At 41.2% G+C, this 18968-nt stretch overlaps 1 protein-coding gene across 1 annotated transcript in view; it reads right to left on the reverse strand.

Annotated features, from left to right (window-relative positions):
* Positions 1 to 217: 217 nt before the first annotated feature.
* The window catches only part of LOC103048694 (copine-5), a 160630-nt gene continuing 141879 nt past the window's right edge, over positions 218 to 18968 (reverse strand). Inside the window, exons 15-21 of the mRNA XM_088153182.1 lie at positions 13808 to 13854; positions 12066 to 12247; positions 10815 to 10942; positions 9180 to 9282; positions 6806 to 6863; positions 5419 to 5492; positions 218 to 4437 (exon numbers count right to left, since the gene is read on the reverse strand). Coding sequence (XP_088009308.1) covers positions 4249 to 4437; positions 5419 to 5492; positions 6806 to 6863; positions 9180 to 9282; positions 10815 to 10942; positions 12066 to 12247; positions 13808 to 13854 — 781 coding nt within the window. The 3' untranslated portion in view covers positions 218 to 4248. The remainder of the gene's footprint in view (positions 4438 to 5418; positions 5493 to 6805; positions 6864 to 9179; positions 9283 to 10814; positions 10943 to 12065; positions 12248 to 13807; positions 13855 to 18968) is intronic.

The raw sequence follows: 18968 nt of genomic DNA on the forward strand, positions 1-18968 counted from the left end.
GCTCCAAGGTTCTGTACACACCCTAACAACGAGGAAAAAGTATCAGTACCGATTATGTCTCCAAAAGATTTCTTTCATAATCTGCTTCTTTTTAATATATGCAATATATTCCATGTAACACCATTCTCTCTCCTGAAATGATTTTTCTGGCTTGTCCTCCCAATTTTGCAATCAGCATCTAACAATCTTAACAAATTATGCTTGCTTGCATGCTATTTAAATAAAAGGAATCATTTATTTCAATTTAAGGCAATCCAATAGAAACCATATTACATCAAACATTCAACATAGAGTACAGTAGCGTAAAAGAGATAAAAATCATTGCCATGCAAATAAAAAGAGCTATGAATGGAGAAAGAAAAAGAGATAGGTGAAAACATGCTGGGTCGCTGTAAGAAAGTTAAGTAATTAGATGATGTTTTGATTTGGGCAACAGACTGCATGTACAACAGCCTTACTACTTCATGTCAAATGAAGTTGCCTAAAGAATCGCTGTGGTTTCCATTACAACTCAGAGCTATTCTATGAGGCTAAGATTCAGCAGTTTTGCCCACTTAAAAAGATGACCTTTATGTCAGATATCTTTCTCTTGCAAACATTACATCCTTACTCAATAGAGAACCAGTTTGCACAATGTAGGTTTCTTTGCCCTTACACTCACACAAGTGAGAACAAGACAATTCTGACATGCTTCACCATGCTTGAACAAAGATGCAGTACAGAGAACTGCAGAGTAAATAACATCCACCAGTTGTACTTTCACTGATGTCAGCAATGCACAGATAGATGACGGAGTACAACTAGCATGCACAAACATTCTTCTCATTCAGAACTAGGGCTGCAATGCTTCCCACTGTCTCCTCATGGAAGCTTTGATTCTGAAAAGGATCGGGAGGGGGGAAGAAATGTCTGAATGGAGTTAAGACAAAGAAAATAATTTCTTTTGAGGGTTGGAAGACCATATAGCTGTGGAAGTTACATTTTTTGGAGTGTAATTCACAGCCCAAAGCAAAGTGAACAACAGAGCTCTCATTCATTGCAAATAGTTCAGGATTTCTCCCTGAGTTTGTTATTCAGCATATGGGCTGGGTAATTTTATACAGTAATTCTAACCTCAGACCAAGAATTTCTAGCTGAAGTCAATTTTACCAACTAGTTGGGGTCAACAAAGGATCTGGACTGAGCAGACTGTCAGTCATTATTAGCTGCTCTAATCCAGCAATTTTCAGTAAGCACCAAAAGAACCCCACTACTGAACTCTGGAAAACATTTAAAAAAGCGTTGACTAGTTTGTGGGTAAGACAACCACTAGCAAAGAATATGTACTATACAGTTAAGTGGCAAAATAAGACCACTTAGACAGCCATAAACTGGATCCAATATAGCTGAAATGGTGGGAAAGGACACCATAAAGGCATGCTTCTTTTTGTAATTCTGTATAGCATCTCTGTTGGTGCAGTAATGTAAACAGTAAATAAATCTTTGATCCACAGATAGGGATTTCTTCTTTCATACCAGTCCCAAGGTTAGTCTACCTTGTCCCAATTTACCTTATGGTTATATTTGTGGGAGAATGACCTGAAAGACAGGATGCCTAGAAATAATTAGCACAATGGGCTTCTACAGATGTTTACAGGATCCTGTTGTATTCCTATTTACAGTGGAACTCGTCTTCAGGAGTGTGAGACATTTTAAACAGATGAACTTCTGCTGCAAAACCTGGACCAGAACCGTCATGGACCAACTGGTTCATATGATCCGACGTGTTGTTAAGTAGATAAACTCCCTTGTCCCTCAATGGACATCAATGGAGCAAAAAAATGCAGCCTCCCAGCATCCTTTTTGTGGCCCTCATGGCCCAGCAGACCAAGAGGGCCCAAATCCTTGAATTTTCTTTTGCATTTTAGGGCAAAATGAATGCCTTAAATCTTGATGTTTATAGCACACATGACATCCCTTATATTCCCTGAACCCTTCTCCCAAAATAGGTCTTGGAACCACCCACTTTGGAAGTATGTGCTGTGCAAAGCCTAATATGGCCATTGGACTAATAAAAGATGCACCCTCTTGCCCTGCGTATTGTTTCAGTCAAAAAAAGAACTGAATGGCATTCCAGTATATAAAGTCTGAGAATCCCTCAGATGTTAACAGTACCTTTGTTAAATTTTGATCGACCCTCAACAAATTAATTGTAGAACAAGAAAACAACTTGCACTACATTTGTTACCACTCTAAAGGAGGCAGCTGGGCATAATTGCTCAGCTACTGCTTAATACTTCTTTCACTTTCCCTGCAATTGAGCAAAATAACCATCCAGCTGCAATGCAAATCTTATTAATAGATCAGAAGGATTAAGAGTGAGTTCTCTGAAGTAGACCTTCTTTGAACTTCTACACAGCAGCCTGTTTGGGGGGGGGAGGATATTTGAGAGGCTACAAATAATTAAGCCAAATAGTACATCCTTTGCCAAATGAGATCAAACTTGGAAAGTGGAGGCTTCAACTTATTTTTTTTTTAATTGGCCTATATAATCAATATATTCAAATCCTCAGAAGCTTCAACTATTGCATTTAATCCTGAGAAGGAACATAGCATAATCTTTGTTTTCACTTCTGACTTCTGCCTTTTTCCTAGAGCTTAATCCATAGCTTCTGGGAACTGTCTAGGTACCACCACTGGAGAGGGAACTGTTCCACAGCTGGTACTCCTATGGAAAGAGAGCACCAACTACAAGAGTGGTTGTATAATTGGCTAATAACAGCAATGCAAAAAATCAGGTCTGGAGAGCTGGAAGGAGTCTCAAGATGGACAAACTGATTTATGAGTAAGAGGAGGTTTATATGCTGCCACTGACGGAGATTATTCATGAGCAGAATCCAAACAGGCTTTCCATCTGGAATTTCTGACCCTGGGGGTAGGATTGGAATATCTGCTTGGCTGAGAATTCAGCATAATGGGACTTATGGGGTCTCCATCGCTGGAAGTTTTCAAACAAAGATTGGATTTCTGTCCTGGGCAGGGAGTTGGATTAGAAGACCTCCAAGTTCTCTTCCACCCTATGATTCTATTTCCCTCCAGGAAAGATGGAACTGCTGAGGAATTGCTGGGCTTCTATAATGGATTGCATATGCAAATTTTGAAATTTGGAGAGTTTTGTGTTTTTATGTGGCAGCTCTATGTTTGCTCTGAATGAGTAGACCAGTGTTTCTCAACCTCAGCAACTTTAAGATGTGTGGACTTCAACTCCCAGAATTCCCTAGTCAACCAGCCAGAATTCTGGGAGTTGAAGTCCACACGTCTTAAAGTTGCCCAGGTTGAGAAATACTGGAGTAGACTGTTATTAATGTTATATTGCTGACAGGCAAAACTGCAATAAGGTATTTAAACAAATCAGGCTCAGTTTTAATTTTCTTCTCTCATAATCCAAATACGTCATTAATGCCCCACACAGAAATGTCAAATATCAAAGTCAAGATAGAAATTGGTTTCCAGGGAGATGCTGAAAACCAGAATTTTACAAACAATTAAAAAGGGACTTAATGGGGGCATTAAGACACACTAATAAACAAAACAATCCAGGCCTGCACGAATATTGCCAAAGCAGATTTACAAACGATAAAGGGAGTTAGGCAAGCTAGGGACAGGGTTCAGTACAAGGACCAGTAGCAGCACCAACATGACATCAAACAGATACTTGATCACAATATGTAGCCTGCCAGGTCAATCCAGAAGTTGAGCTGTTACAAAGGAAAGACAGAAGGCCTAATGTGGCAGGCAGATTATACACAGGCTATAAAAAATTCCCAATAATTCAAAACTTCTTGATGCTGGAAGGAGGAGGGGGAAGGGATGCTTGGAAGATTTATGGGAATCCATCACACATACCATAAGCAAAATGAATCATGTAAACTTCCTGATGACATACTAGACTCCATCTTGGTTACCTCCCTGAAAGGAAATGAGGAAGCTTACCAATGAGTGTCCTTTTTAAAAAATAAAAAACAAGCCCCCCATTTTTGCTGTTTCCCAAGTGGAAATGTCCTACCAGTGAAACACATTGCTGTGCCAGCATTTCAGCATAAACAGTTCTCAATATGAACTTTTTTGGAAAGAGAACACATTGTGGATTTTCTCACTGGTGTGATACTGCCTTGGTCTCTGGCCCCAGAAAACAGATAGACAGATCCCAAAGAGTGACTGGGTGTTTGGACACATCCCTCTCAAAATGCTCTTTTCTTCGCCCGATCTTCAGATTTCAGTCTGAAGGGTGTGGCTTGTGGGGGAGTAAGGAGGTGGAGCTGGGTTAGGTTTGATGCCACGTCCCTTCATGTAGGAGATGAATTGATCTGGAATCTCAGCCAGCACATCCTTAGCCAGTCGTGCCATACTCAAGACGTGGTTTCCTGTGCGGTCAATGTAATCTCGGAATGGTACAAACTGGGAGATATCAAAATACATATTTTATAATCATATATTATTTGATTTAGACAGCATCACAAAGTAATATAAAAGGTAATCATGCACTTAAATACTCCAGCTACTTATTGTGCCAAACCTCCCCAGCGGAGGTACATTCATAGAGACAGAAATTTGTTAGAGAATTCACTAGTCTTAGATAAGTTAAAATATGTTGTCAGGCTATTCTACTCTGCGCAATATGATGGCCAAGGCCTTAATGTCCCCACAGTTACTGCCTTGGTACCAGGCACCCTGTCTCATCTGACTTAAGATTATCTTAAAAAAACTAGGCTGGGAAAGAGCATCTTAGGGGGCTAGACATGATGGGGAATAATCAATTATACCAGTTTGGAGAGGGTATTTTTGTTGCTGGTCATTTCTACCACAGCAATCCTTGGATGAGCATGCCCGTGCTATGCTTGCAAGTTCCAAAACTGCTACAGATCTCAAAAGGCTATCTACCTCTGTTTAATTCCTCTTCAAATTTAAATAAAAATTAGGAGTACAAAAAATGCCTTATATCACAATAAATCTTTGTCTGTCAACTCCCCACTCTTCCGGGTAGAGATCTTTTACATCTCCTATTAAACTTGGAAATGTCTGTATGTAATTTCTGTATGTAACATGTGTTCTCCCACTGAGCTCTTTTCCTGAGAATTATTTTCTTTCCCAGTATTGATCCAAAACTAGAATGTTTTCGTGTCAATTAAGCTGAGTTGACTGGGGAAAAGAAAACTGTTTACTCAGCGTTTCTTATCTTGACACATTTTGTTCAGAGAACTTGCAAGGTGGCTATTGTTGCTCACACACAATCTGAGATTTACATACACTGAAGATTTTAGGAAAGCCCCACTGACTAACCACTTTCAAGACTGGAGATTCATCTTTGCAGCAAGTCTTACAACTCCATATCGGCTGGTGAGTGTGCAAAATAAAGCCTTATTGTTTTCTTCTAGGTACCTGGACAATGTCACGTTCAGCAGTCCTTCCACGAGAGGTGATCCGAATGTCATCTCCATCCAGTTCCACCATTGCTGTCCATTGGAGGAAGGGGAAATGGATGTTTATCAAATTAAATATTAAACATTCAATAGGAACAAGACTGTGAAGAGCCAAAAGCTCCAAAAATTCACTTGTGCCACAAACAACTGACTAATTAATGACTGGGGGAAAAAACTTGTAAAAAATGGCATTACTCTTTTCTTTCAGAGAGCTGAACTGGAATCACATACTGAATATCCTCTTTGCATGTTGCAACTTGTTCTCCTAATGGACCAGTCAATGTCCACGTCCCATTCTGCTCTACAAAGTACAATTAAACCATTACATTTTACCTGTTGAATTCCATTATACAGATTTTCAGCAAATGGCATTATTTCGCACTGAAGACTATCAAATATGAGACCTAAAAGTTGTTAATTGGAGGCTCAAGCAAAAACATGACAGATCTTAACAGCTGCTTTGCAGAGCCTTAAATACTGTATATACCTTGTTTGACCAATCATGCTTTATTAAAGGAAGCTAGGATGTCTGTTCAAATCTTTAATCACTGAAATATACTGTATATCTGCTAGTTGCTCTAATTTTTAAAGCTTTATTTTCAATATATGTAGCCAAAGTACGCTACTGGATGACAAGGATTTAAGACACATGTTGCACACTCTCTATGATATATTACAGAGTTAATATATTTCTGGATCCCAAAGCATCTTCCCAAAGGATCTGATAATGGAATAAGCTGTCTAAAGAGATGGCAATATAATCCATTGCTCTAAACTATGTGTCTTGGTTTATTTAAGTAAGGTTTCTTTTCATTTATTATTGTGTTTATATTCCACCTTTTTTCTGGGAGCTTAAGATGATATACATTGGGAACTCTCCTAATTTGATTCCCACAGTAACAACCCTGTAAAATAGTTGGGCTGAGCAAGAAAGAAACTGGCCCTAAGTCATTCAATGAGCTCTGTGCTCACATGAAGATATGAATTTTTGCCAATTCTAATGTGTGAAACCAGCTTCTGTCTTGCTGCGTTTATGGACATTGCACTGCTGATTATTGCCACTACCACAGGCATCTAATGAAAGTCATGATGACATCATGTGTGTCACAATACCATCATGTAAATGATGGAAATGACATAACTTGTTAATTTGTGTAATGATATCATGATGCACATGATGTCACCTGCCCCCCCCCACCTCCAGTGATTGCCCATGGCGACTGATTAAGTGCAGAACTGAATTTATATTACACTGGCATAGCCCTACTAGTTCTCAATGGAATAAGATTTATGAAAATCCTCATATATCATGACTGGAGACAAGGTAACACAACACAGATTCTTACCATCAAATTCAGCCTGTCCAACACCCACAATTATTATAGACATCGGAAGTTTGGCAGCCTGAGGGCCAGCAGGAAACAAATGAGAATAGATGGGCTCAACGGAGAGATGAAGAATGGAGATGGGGAGAAGAAACAAAGAAAGAGCCTGAATTTAGAACAGACAACTGTAAAATAATATGGAGACAGCTGAGTTAAAAAAATCCAGCAGTTCACTCCCACCCTTTATGAAGTCAGAATAGCACAATCAACTTGCTGGCTCTACTCAATTCATCGCTGCTTGCCTCCACAGCCCTCTGTGTATGGAGGGCTGAATGTCTGCACCAGGCAGTCTTCCCTCTATGCACTGGCTCCTATGTGTCTTGCAAGCTCATCTTCCAGGGCTCAAACTATGTAAGCACTAGCCATGTTTTTCACTTGAATTAGGCCAACCCGCCTCACTCTGCACCCATCCCTTGTGGCCCTTTCCTTGCTGATGGGATTTACCACTGTGGAAGTTATCGCAAGAGTAGAGGAGAATAATAGAGATGCTTTGTGTTTTCCAATCTGCCTGAGCTTGTCCTTAACATGCTCTCTCTGTCCTATTATCAAATTATCTAACTCCTTTCTCTTCCCCTTCAGCAATCAGTGACTGTTTTTGCTGTTAAATGCAGAAGTGGCAATAATCAGTGTTCTTTGCTACAGCAGATCTCTAGCAATGTTGAAACAATGGACTGCAGCAACAATTTAATCAGGAGCGGCACTCATCACTCATCACCACTGGAATCAAAAGCATAGCACATGGCAGTGTTCTAATGGCTGGAAACAGTAGGGTGGGGGCAGACTGCACGCAGAAGCAAATACTTGCATAACAAGAAGCGTTGCTTATTCGTACAGTCCAGCTGATTTTCAAATCCCCTCTGGGAAACCTGTGTTCAAAGTCCATTGGAGCCATGAGAAGAGTAGCTTTGGGCAAGTAGTTTTCTTTCTTCCCTCCCATCATTTGTGAAAAGGGAGGAGAGGAAAGAGCTGATGTGGTACAAGGATTAAAACAGGAGGCTGAAAAAAGCCAGCAGTGACTTTTTTCATTTACTTCCACAGCATATTGAAGGCCACATTCAAAATATGGGCAGGGCCAGGATCCATTTGGGGTGGGATGGTTTTAAGGAGTGAAAAGAGTGCTTTAAACCTTTGCTTACCACCCTCATTTGGCATCCTAAACCTGATCCAAACTTCAGCCAAAATAAAAAAGAGGGGCTAAGAATTCAGACCTCATCCATGATGCAGTCCACAGAAGGGATACTGGCAGGCATCCCCTGGGGGGCTTGCTCTCCTGCTATATGATTTGATGCTGACTGCTGTGATTCTGCTTTGGCACCCCATGGATTAGATAAGTCTAAATTATTTGGTGGAATGAAGTATGGGGAATCTGTGGGCTTCCAGATGTTGCCAAAAGCAGCCTCGGCAGTTGTTGCTCCCAGCAGCCTCAGCTAGCATGACCAGTAGAGATGGATGTTGTAGTTGAGCATCATCTGGAAGGCTACAGATTTCCCACTCCTGGTGGAAGAATAATTGTGTAATGGACTGAGCACTCTATGGCATGATTCACACATTAGTTAAGACCTAATGTATTGAGTTTGGACTTAGCTTGATGTCCAGACCCATCCATTTTGATTTGTAAACAGTGGCTTCTTTCTTGTAGGCTAGCATTATGTGTGAATGAGGCATAAGAATTCTAAGTAATGGCCCTGGAAGGATCTTGTTGCTTTTGTCAGAATAAGGAAAGAGTGTCATGCCACAAGCTTGATCGCTTTGGGGCATGTGTGCAACATCACAACACATGTAAGAAAGGGGCAAAGCTTGTTTCGTGATACCACAATGTTGCTTTTGTCAGTATGACCTCTTTTGCCCTTTCTTGTGGATGCCACTGATTCTAAATCTGATTACAAATGCTGTATTAATAATAGGATGGAAGCAAAAACCGGCTATCTGGGGAAAAAGAATATATATACAAAATCACAACTGGAAAAGGCTACTTAGTACACTAAGTCCAAGCAGGAATTTAAATGAAAGCGTTCCTGGCAAATGCCTGTCCTGTCTCCGCTTGAAAACATCCATCTGCACTTCTCAGGGTTTCCCATACTTAGCAAAAGAGGCAGCTGCTACAATTCCAGTTAGAGAACATTAAGTAGATTTACAATAAGGAAAACAATAGTATGCTGTGGCTGCAAGACTATACCTCTTTCTGTGGCTAGGAGAATTCCAGGCGCTTAGCTTACTAATATGTCATGCTGCTGAACTGAAGCAATTTTTGTCCACCCTGGCACGTACAGGAACATGTCTGCTTGTTTTACAAAGCTGAAATCAGAATGCAACATCACCCATGTGAGTTACTCACATTGACAATTGCTTCTTTTGTCTGAGCCATGTCTGATATCACACCATCTGTGATGATGAGCAAAACGAAATACTGGGAGCCATCCTGCACAGCTGAGGCATATCTGAATTGGGAGGAAATAATATTGAATACAGGAAGATACAAGTTCCTAGTGGCCCTCTGAATCCTGAACTGAAAAATCCCACATTCTGAACACAAATGGTGCAGTTAGCTGGCATCAAATTGTAATACTACAAGCACTAGTAGAAAGAATTTGTTTCTCAAAAAACTGTTCATTGCACCTTCTCCTATTTCCCTTAAATATTTCTGAAGGCTCCTGGGAAGATTTGAAGGAGACAGGCTACATGACTGAAGGAAAGGAGAAGTGGTGTAGGAATCAGGAGGGTCAGTAGGATATTATGAAAGGGATCTGCATATGTGTTAAGTGGATGCTCAGGATAGCTGAGGTTGAGGGATGGGCTTGGAGCATATTAGGAAGGATGTAAGGAAGGGAATGTTGTTTGCTTCCAGGGTGATACAGTGGGAAACAAACTGGGACTGTGATAGGCAGGGGAAGGTACAGTGAGCCAATGGGTAGACCATTGCAGGAAAAGGAGGACCTGCATATTGGTGTAGGTTCTTTCTTGTAAGCCTGTTGCCCCAGTCCTGGTCCTGGGTAGCTAAATTGTTGGGAGCCTTGTTCTCTTTTTGCTGCTGAAAAATATCAGGTGAGTGCACAATAAGGATGCATTGATCTATGATGTAGTGACAGATGTCTGTGCTAAGCAGGCATATCTTGCTGAGACCTGGCTGGGCAGTGATAGGGATATGGCCATCAGAAATGTGCCCACCTGCATTTTAAATACTGCAGCAGCAGTAATGCCAGGGAGTGGGTGGGGAGGGGGCTGTGGTAGTATGTGAGATCCTCGCAGTGATGAGGAGCACGCCCTGGACATAGTTAGATTGCAAGTGTCTTTGTGTGGAATTAACTAGCAAAGACAAGCTGAGCTGTTGATGGGCTACACCATCTAAATGCTGAGCATACGCCCTCCACTAATTCCTGGATGCTATCTTGGGGCTGGTGTTGGAGTTCCCAAGGATTCTTGGGTGATTTCAACCTTACATGCCCTGGGGAGAGTCCAGGATAGCTTGTGAGTCCATGGTTCCCAAGACAATCATGGGCTTGTCCCACAAAAATGGGGCCACAACACATATAGGTTGGCATGTTTGACTTGGCCTTTGTTTAGTAGTTGAGATGTGATTTGATAAGGGAGGACAATGACACTTGCCCTGGTCATAGTCAAATCTCTTGCCTATCAAACTGTATATCATGGTCATCATGGCTCTCCACATGGCCCAATTGTTTTTTGGAGTGTGGCTTGGCTTCTGACAAGTATATATGTGTATCTGTGACTGCTTCCAATTCAGAGTTGTCTTCCTTTTTTGTGAATATAGGATATGTTCATTCACTGGGCTATGTACCCTTCCGTATTGCAATCCTAATAGATACAACGTACAAATCCACTGAAACTGTTCGTTTATGTGGTTTTTAGCTTGCAAAAATGAACGGTAAATTTGTGTGCCTGCTTTATGAAGGCTGGCAAGAAGCTTTCAATGTCATGCTTTATGAAGTACTTTATACTTATGTGGACCTACCTAGCTACATGGTTAACCACTGGTGCAAAATTAGTGGGGCCATAGAGCTGCACAGTCTTGAGGCTCTGGTGATACGCTTCAAGGATTCCTTCTATTCCACTACAGTGAGGATTGTCAGAGTTGCCATTCTGCAACAGAGAAATGGAGACACAACTAAAGGGAATCTCCAGGCAGAGGCTGCATCTTAAACATTTTCCTTTGGCTGCTTTAATCCTTCCACCTGCCTCTAAACATCCCTTTCAGCTAATAATATGCAACAACAAAGATAAAAATGCTAGGCAGCAGTTACAAAAATTTATGTCAAGACAGCTGAGCAGCTTGGCTTCCTTCTTAAAAGAAAGAGCATGTGTCTGCTCCAGATCAGGATTTTACTGAGACAGATTAGGAGCTTTACCTTTATGGCCCTCTAGTGCAGCCTTGATCCATGACTGGATGTATTTCTTGCAATGTGTATCTTACCTCTCTCCCCACATGCTAGATCACACCACAAACATGTATTTTTGAGTATGGAGTATGAAAAGACAAAACTGCTAGGTCTTTAAAGTAATACATGGCTGGATCCTTAGATTTATCACAAATGAAGGACCCTCTCCTGGCTGCAAGCAGAGATTAAGCTGATGCAACTGAAACTCCCTCTCAGGGTTTTAGAGGGATAGCAACGGTAGCGAAGACATTTTTCTTTTCTTGGATCTAAGGTTCATGCTGATTTTACAGAGACACCAACATTTAAAAAGCCCTCACATACATTGCTTCTTCTGTTACTATAACCCTCATGTCCTGAAGGCTTTAACTCAGGAGTAGGGAATCTCTGACCTCCAGAAGTTGCTGAACTATAATACTCAGCTGAGGCTGCTAAAAGATGTAGTTAGCAAGATTTGGAGGCCCATGGGACTTTTTTGTAGGTAAATTCCAAACTCCTTGAAGAATCCGGCCACAGCCAAGGAAAGCAAGACAACACAGTGCCAGCCTATTCATTTTATCCAGGAGCAAGAATGAATAAACAGTGTAGAAAATGGGGCTTATTCCCTAGTCAATGTGTTTAGGATTGCAGCTGGAAAGATTCATTGATTCAGCTGTCAATGAAGCAGAGTCTCTGCCGACAGGATTATATGGCATTTGCTCCCTCCAGAGAAGGCATCACAGAATGTGATACTTGGACTCCTCTGTCTGACACGCGATCTGATTTGAAGCAAAGTGTCCCTCAGGAGCTGTTTTTGAATGCTGGTGTGACTCAAAGGGAAGTGTCAGTACCAAGGGGAACTCATGAGACACACGCCCATCGGGGGGAATCTTGGCTCCAAACCCAAGCGCTGGGAACATTTTATCACTGTCATAGTCCTGGATGATCTCCCCAACAGCCTTCAGTGCCATAGCGTATGCATTGAGCTGGTATGGATTCATATAATGAAGGGAGGTAGACTGAGAAGGATTGCCTGCAGAAAATGAGAGAGAGAAAGAGAGAAGTGGGGAGAGAGAAAGAGAAGGAACAATTGTTGGTTCACTGCCTGGGAGCCAGTTGCATTGATGAGGCTTGCTTAAAGTCAACAAAAGAAACAGCCTCCTTATCTGTGCCCTAATTATGAACCTCTCCCCAAGGAGCTTCACCTGATGCTACTATATTATCTTTTAGAAGGGCAATCATGACATTTTTATCCTCTCAAGCTCTTCAGTGACTGATATTTTAAGTACTGAAAGGATGCTATATTTTAAATACAGAAACTGGAATTTGCATTGCTGTTTTAATTAGTATTGAGTCTGTTATTTATTTTTATTGCTCTAATGTGCATATCCTACTGATTTCAATATTACGCAGGGCCATATACAAATGCTCTAAACAATTAAAACACATCAGGCCAATTATACACACGTTATATACTTGAAACATCACACAATCTCTACAGTAACCTGCAGTTATTTTCAGAGTTGCCTTCAGACACCACAAAATAAAATAGTCTGGTTACAGTGCAGTCATTCTATCTTTTTCACATTACCAACTCTCTATAGGAAGAAAAAAAAAGATAGTAGAAGCATAGGAAGATACGTAAGACCTAGGAGTTAGAAGAGCTAGAAATCATCATCTGGACATCTAATGAAATTTCATGAAAGAGACAGCATGGTGGCATAATAAATCTTATCTTACTATAGTGAAATACTCTTGAATCTGCTAAGAATTCAGTGATCTTATCTACAAGCAGATATGCATTGTGTGCATGCATGAGAGACAGCATTAGCCTGTTTACGTGGCTGAAATTAGGAAGGCAATGATTTTCCAAGGCACACATTCACATCTTTTACATTTGTATATACATCATCAGTCAGTCTTGCTCACCTCTTCTAGTTTTGCCCCTGAACCCAGTTCACTAAAATCAGTAGAACAGGAGGCCACATTCCTGTCTAAAGTGAACTGAGCCTGATTTTTACAGCAAAAAATTATCAATAATTTTTTATTGTAAAGAGAATTGTAAAGAGAGAAACTGATCTTGCCTTTTTCCTTACAATATTATCTCATCACACCCTTCCATAGTTCCTAACTGGGGCTTGTTTCCAGCATGAAATATTTTGCTTTCTCATTTGATACTGAATGAGTTAATAAGATGCCACCACCTTTAACAGGGCAGGCAAAGCAATCTGACCTTATGTGACAAAGCTCAAAATTAAAGAAGAATCAGCTTCAGAAGTTTCCATGGGGTTAGAAGAGGCCTGCAAGATCAGATCACTCCCGAGTGGAGAGGGAGAAGGTCAACATATTCTATAATCCCTTAGACAGTTTTTCTGAGGTCACCTTAGGTTAAGAATCTAATGAATGCCTTCCTGGGGAAAGCTACCATTGAACATAATGGGCACTTTTATGCAATATGTTTAGGCTTAAGATTTAATGACTTTAATAAAAGTATAATGCTTCAATTTTATTTTTTAAACACTGGTAAATTGTATAAGCAAATAACAAATTAAATACAAAACATACGAACAAAAATGAATAAATCAAAACTTACCATTGGAAGCTGTGAAGTCAATGGCTACTGTAAAATTGATCTGTGTCCTGGAAAAAAATAATCACATCATCATCATTTAGGCTGGTAAACTGTAAAATATTTAGTCCAGACCTTTTGAGAGAAATGAAATCCAGAGTTGTTTGGAACTCCACTTCCTCATCTTTATTTCCTTTTTCCTTCTACTGTTATTCTTATTCCAAGAATTTATGTTTATAATAATTGATTAGAATAAGACTTCATTTATAAAGAGGACTCAAAGAAGGTGCAAAAAACCAGATTGTGCTATTGTAGGCTTACGACGTTTCTCAGATATGGTTGACATGCTGTTTGTGTGCCATTAAGGTCTGTATTATTTATTTATATAAAAAGAACACCTACAGGAAGTTCATACAGGAGTTTGTCATAAAGGAAAACTATACAGACCAGAATTGTAATGATGATGTTAGACAGGTTGAGGTACAGAATGAGCTGAGACTGTGAAGAATGCTAACAAAAACAAACGTTTCCTCAAGATAAAAGAGAAAAAAGAATCAGTATGTCAGCTGCTTATTTAAGATGCTAACTGGTAACAAAGAAAAAACAGAACTACTGAACTCTTATTTTGGCTCTATCTTTTCCAACAAGAGAGCGTATGTTCCAAACAGCAACAATGAAGATTGCTTTAGGGTCCCTCTTGGATAGACCAGGACTGAAGCTTGAGATTGGGATATGAGAAGCAGTAGATGAAATGCATCCTAGGATACTGAAGGAACTTGCTGACAGTCTGGCTGAACATATATGTGCAATATTTGAGAAACTCTGGAGAATGGATGTAGTGCCAAATGAATGAAGGAGGACTCATGTTGTCCCTATCTTCAAAAAGAGAGAAATGGAGAATTCAGGGAACTATACCTATCATTCTGGTGTTGATTCTAGAGCACATCATAAAGCAAGCCATCTGTAAGCACCTTGGAAACAATGTGATGGTTACAAGAAGTCAGCAGAGACTTGTCAAGACCAAATCTTGCCAGACTAAATCTATGGATTGTGGGAATGCTGTAGACATAATCCACAACGGCTGCTATGGTATTTGCCACAGCAAGAACAGGGCTAGTGGGTCTCCCCGGCATATCCATGCAATGCCAGTTAGTTCACTGGGTGAAAGATGTAGGATGCATAATCTATCACTTCATGTAATTGGCCCTGAAGCTGGTAGCTTAACTTTTTCAGCCAAATGTATTAAACCTCCCTGTGGATTTTCCATTTCAGCCTGGGAAGCTATAGTTTGGAGAATTGGGGGTGGGGTGGAGAATGAGGCAGAACATGCACACTCTTGGAAGTAATGCTTGAAGGAGGATTTATTAACCATTCATGTAAAAACAAAAACTTTTGATCCATGAGGGATGATTTTGCAGTTGGCACTACGCAGGATAGAATAGTTTGGAAGGGAAAGTTTATGAGTTTTGAATGGAGGGAAGGATAGGATAAGAAGGACTGAGAAGAGGTGGGCGATGCTGGATGGTAAGATATTGATTGAGGAGGGATGAAGTACTGGGAGAGGACAGGAGAAAGAGGACCAGACCCGATGCTGACCAGAATGTAAGATCATGTCAATTAGTCCCTGGCCAGTGGTGAAGTCAGAAAGGAAGGGAAAAAGATGATAGTTTCCTCCAAAGCAGTGGCTGCTGGGTGATGAGGGGACACTATAGGAGTTGCTACTGTGGATTTGGTGGCTGTGGCATTGCCGGCTGGAGGAAAAATAGGGCCCACATGGTAGAAGGTGTTTCAACAGACATTGGTGAGCAGGATTGAAGCTGTGATAAAGAGAGGAAGATAGGTGGCAGGGAAGACCTAGGACTGAAGTCAGAATAAGTGAAATTTTGGAAAGGCTTCAATGGAGGTTTCTGGAGGATAATTCCCATGGTGTTATCTGGAGGCTGCAGACTGAGGAGTGAACATATTGGTGGATCCTGCACTAGGACTTTGACACTATGCTTCCTAAGTGGGAAACAGATTGTAAAGTGAGAGAAAGGGTAGAAAGAACTTTGCCCCCCATACAGAGCAAACAGAGCACTGGAAAATGGGTCTCTGTGGAAAGTGGGTTTAGAAGAAAGGTTAGGGCAAGTGGACATGAGTAGGCCTAAGTGACTATGTGAGTGTGGCTGGAAGATGATGTTGGTTAAGTGTGTGATTAGATTGGTGGGTCAAAACTAAAAAAGATATATGGGCGGCAGATGCTGAACAGGACACTGAGGGGTGCTTGACTATGAAGCTGGGGGTAAAGGAAATGTGGACCACAATGAAACCATGATGGACAGGGGAAAATATGACAGGGGGCACTGGGTAGACTAATCCAGAAGTTGGAACCTCATATTAAGACAATGCAGTTTAACCCAATTGCTTCAATCCTGGCCCCAAGTGGTCAAATTAATGGGCATCGTGAACTCAACCTGCTGCTGGTAAATGTTGATTAAGACCACATTTGTGACGTGTAGTCTTGGCACATATTACTGAAATGTGATTGTGCAGTAATGGGAATGTAGCTCTATCAGAAACCTGCCCTTCTGGCTTTTAGTTCCTGCAGCAACTCTGGCTCCAAGGTCAAGGGAGTAGAAGCTTCTGTAATCATTTGGGATACTCTAGCAATGACCGGTAGGACTACCCTATAGGTAACTGGTTGTAAATGCCCATATGTAAAATTGCAGGGACAAATTTGGCCTGCTGCTGGTGTATTCACCACCCTGGTGTTGAGCAACAGCTCTCCAGGACTTCTTGGACCTCATCCTGGGGCTATTGTTGGGAGTCCATGAGCCTTTGGGACTACAATCTCCAGGGTCTGAAGATGGATTCAGTTTGACTTGGAATGTCAAGGACTCTTTGGGCTTATCCCAAATAATCTTGGACCTGGTGGGCACACACTTCATCTGGTTTTTACTTTGCAGCAAATGAGACATTATCTGAATATAGAGGGCACAGATATCTGCTGTGCTCAGATTACTTTCTGGTCAGGCTGCAAATCTTATTTACCATGGGCCAATGTGAGAACAATGGACTGATTAAGACAGTCTGCCCCAGTGATCTGATGAGAGTACTTGGGGAATTTCCTGATGATTTGGTGAGCAATTCTGGTTAATCTCTGATACAAGGAGAAAACCAGAATGCAAAACAGGATTGCTTCTGTGAGGCCTCTTCCCGGTTGCTGATCTTGAATGGCATCCTGGTTTTCAGAAGAGCTTTGGGAAAGAAAGTGACTGAAAAAATGTCTACAGCAGACAAGTGAATATGACCCACCATTGGTATGTACCCAGGTTGGGGACTACATAGCAGCAATAAGACTGGTAAAAAAGCTTCACTTTCATCGCATCTGCAGATTCCCATCTGGAAGTCTTGTTCAAAGGGAAGGATGGCTGGGCCGGCAAAATGCTTCAACCAGAGATTTTGCAGATTTCTTTGCAGATAAAGATGTGACTTTATCTGCAAACACTTTATCTGCAAAGAAGGCCTGAGTAAACACAAATGAGTGTTTACTCAGGCCTGGACACCACTTGAGCAAAGCCGACAGATACTGGGGGACAGTGTCTTGCATCATTACTTGGGATTATTTTGAACTTGTGGAACCTGAGGAAGTGGATAGGATGCTCTGTAGTATGAGCTCTGCCACCTGTGAATTGGACCCATACCCTATCTCCCTTCTTTGGGCAACTGGGTGGGGTATGTGAACGTGGATTTGGGAGATGTTTAATGCCCCTCTGCCTTGAAAAAGTGGTGCATACCCCTTCTTGAATTGTTATCTTTCAATCAAGTCATACTGAACAACTCTGCCTAGTTTTAACCCTTCCATTGGGGTAAATGTTGTTGAAAAGGTGGTAGGCTACATTAATAGAATCTTGCAAGTTTGAAAGCACAAATCTCCCACTGTCTCTTTTTACAGCCTGATTAAGTTAAGGCAGATCCTTTCTAAGTTTCTTTCTGTTCCTGTAATTCAGCTGTGGGCTCCTCCCCCTTTTATCTGATCATTCCCTAGACAGCATCTCTTCCCCTTGCCTCTAAAGGTCATTCCCACATACCATTACAGGCCTTCCTGGATTCATGGTTCCTGCTGGAACAACAGGCTGGGGGCTTTGTCCAGCTTAGGCTGGTGCATCTGTTATGGTCTATCCTTGACCGAGAAGACTTGGTGATGTAACTTATCCTTTATCACCATGTGGCTGGATTACTGCAATGTGCTTTACAACCCAGAAGCTATGGCTGGTATAGAATCTGTCAGCCAAACTGTTAGCAAGGGAAGCTCACTACTGCAGTGAATACTGATTTTGTAATCACTGCACTGCCTGTCATCAGGTTTCCACACTCAATTTAAGGTCTGGGTTATTACCTACAAAGCCCTACAGGTATATGGCACGGTATATCATTATATCAGGGTCTGTGCTATCCAATGAAATTGCATCTGTCCTGCACAGACACCTAGTAAACGCCTGCTGAGAGTTTCACCCCAGAGAGAAAAAAGAAGGGAGGCGGTCTCAATGGCTGCCTCATTCTGTGGGCTTGACCCTATTCTGGGATTCAGGAAGGCAATGAAACTCATGCTTTCTAAAAAACACCTACCTATGAATGCTGGGTGGCCTTCAATTATGTTTAAATTAATTTTATAGTGATTTAAATGGGATGTTGAGAGATTTTTAGGCCAGCTTGTTTGCATATTGCCCTAAATCCTGCAAAATAGTAGCATAAAAATGCTATGAAATGAAATGAAATGAAGTGAAGACATACTTCACTGCTGCCAGTATTGGATATTAATAACTCAGTCTCTTTTCTTTGTCCCTCTAGGAGTTCTTATGAATCAGGGAAACTCTCAGTTCTGGAGCCTATCTTGGTGGACAAGGAATATGGTTTAAAGGACAGTGAACACCAGTGCTATTAAAATAGAAGATTGAAAAAACTGTCTGCAGACATTTCTCTGGCAGCCTTCTCAGATGAGGTTCCAAATCTGTCATCTCCCATCCTCCATCAATAGCAATGACTCGCATGACAGGCCTTTCCTTCAGATGTCACACAAGCCTTCAATGAAAGAATGCAGCTGTCAGTGGGAGATAACATTTTAAATGCCGGGTAGATAGGCAGAGACTAGGCCAGAGGGAAAGGCCCCTTTGTTTTGCTGCTCTGGAGATACATCCAAATTAGA

Source organism: Python bivittatus, unplaced genomic scaffold (genome assembly GCF_059951505.1).
Source record: "Python bivittatus isolate LINGU-HERP-01145 unplaced genomic scaffold, Pbiv_v1 ctg000700_np1212, whole genome shotgun sequence".
Classification (NCBI taxonomy): domain Eukaryota; kingdom Metazoa; phylum Chordata; class Lepidosauria; order Squamata; family Pythonidae; genus Python; species Python bivittatus.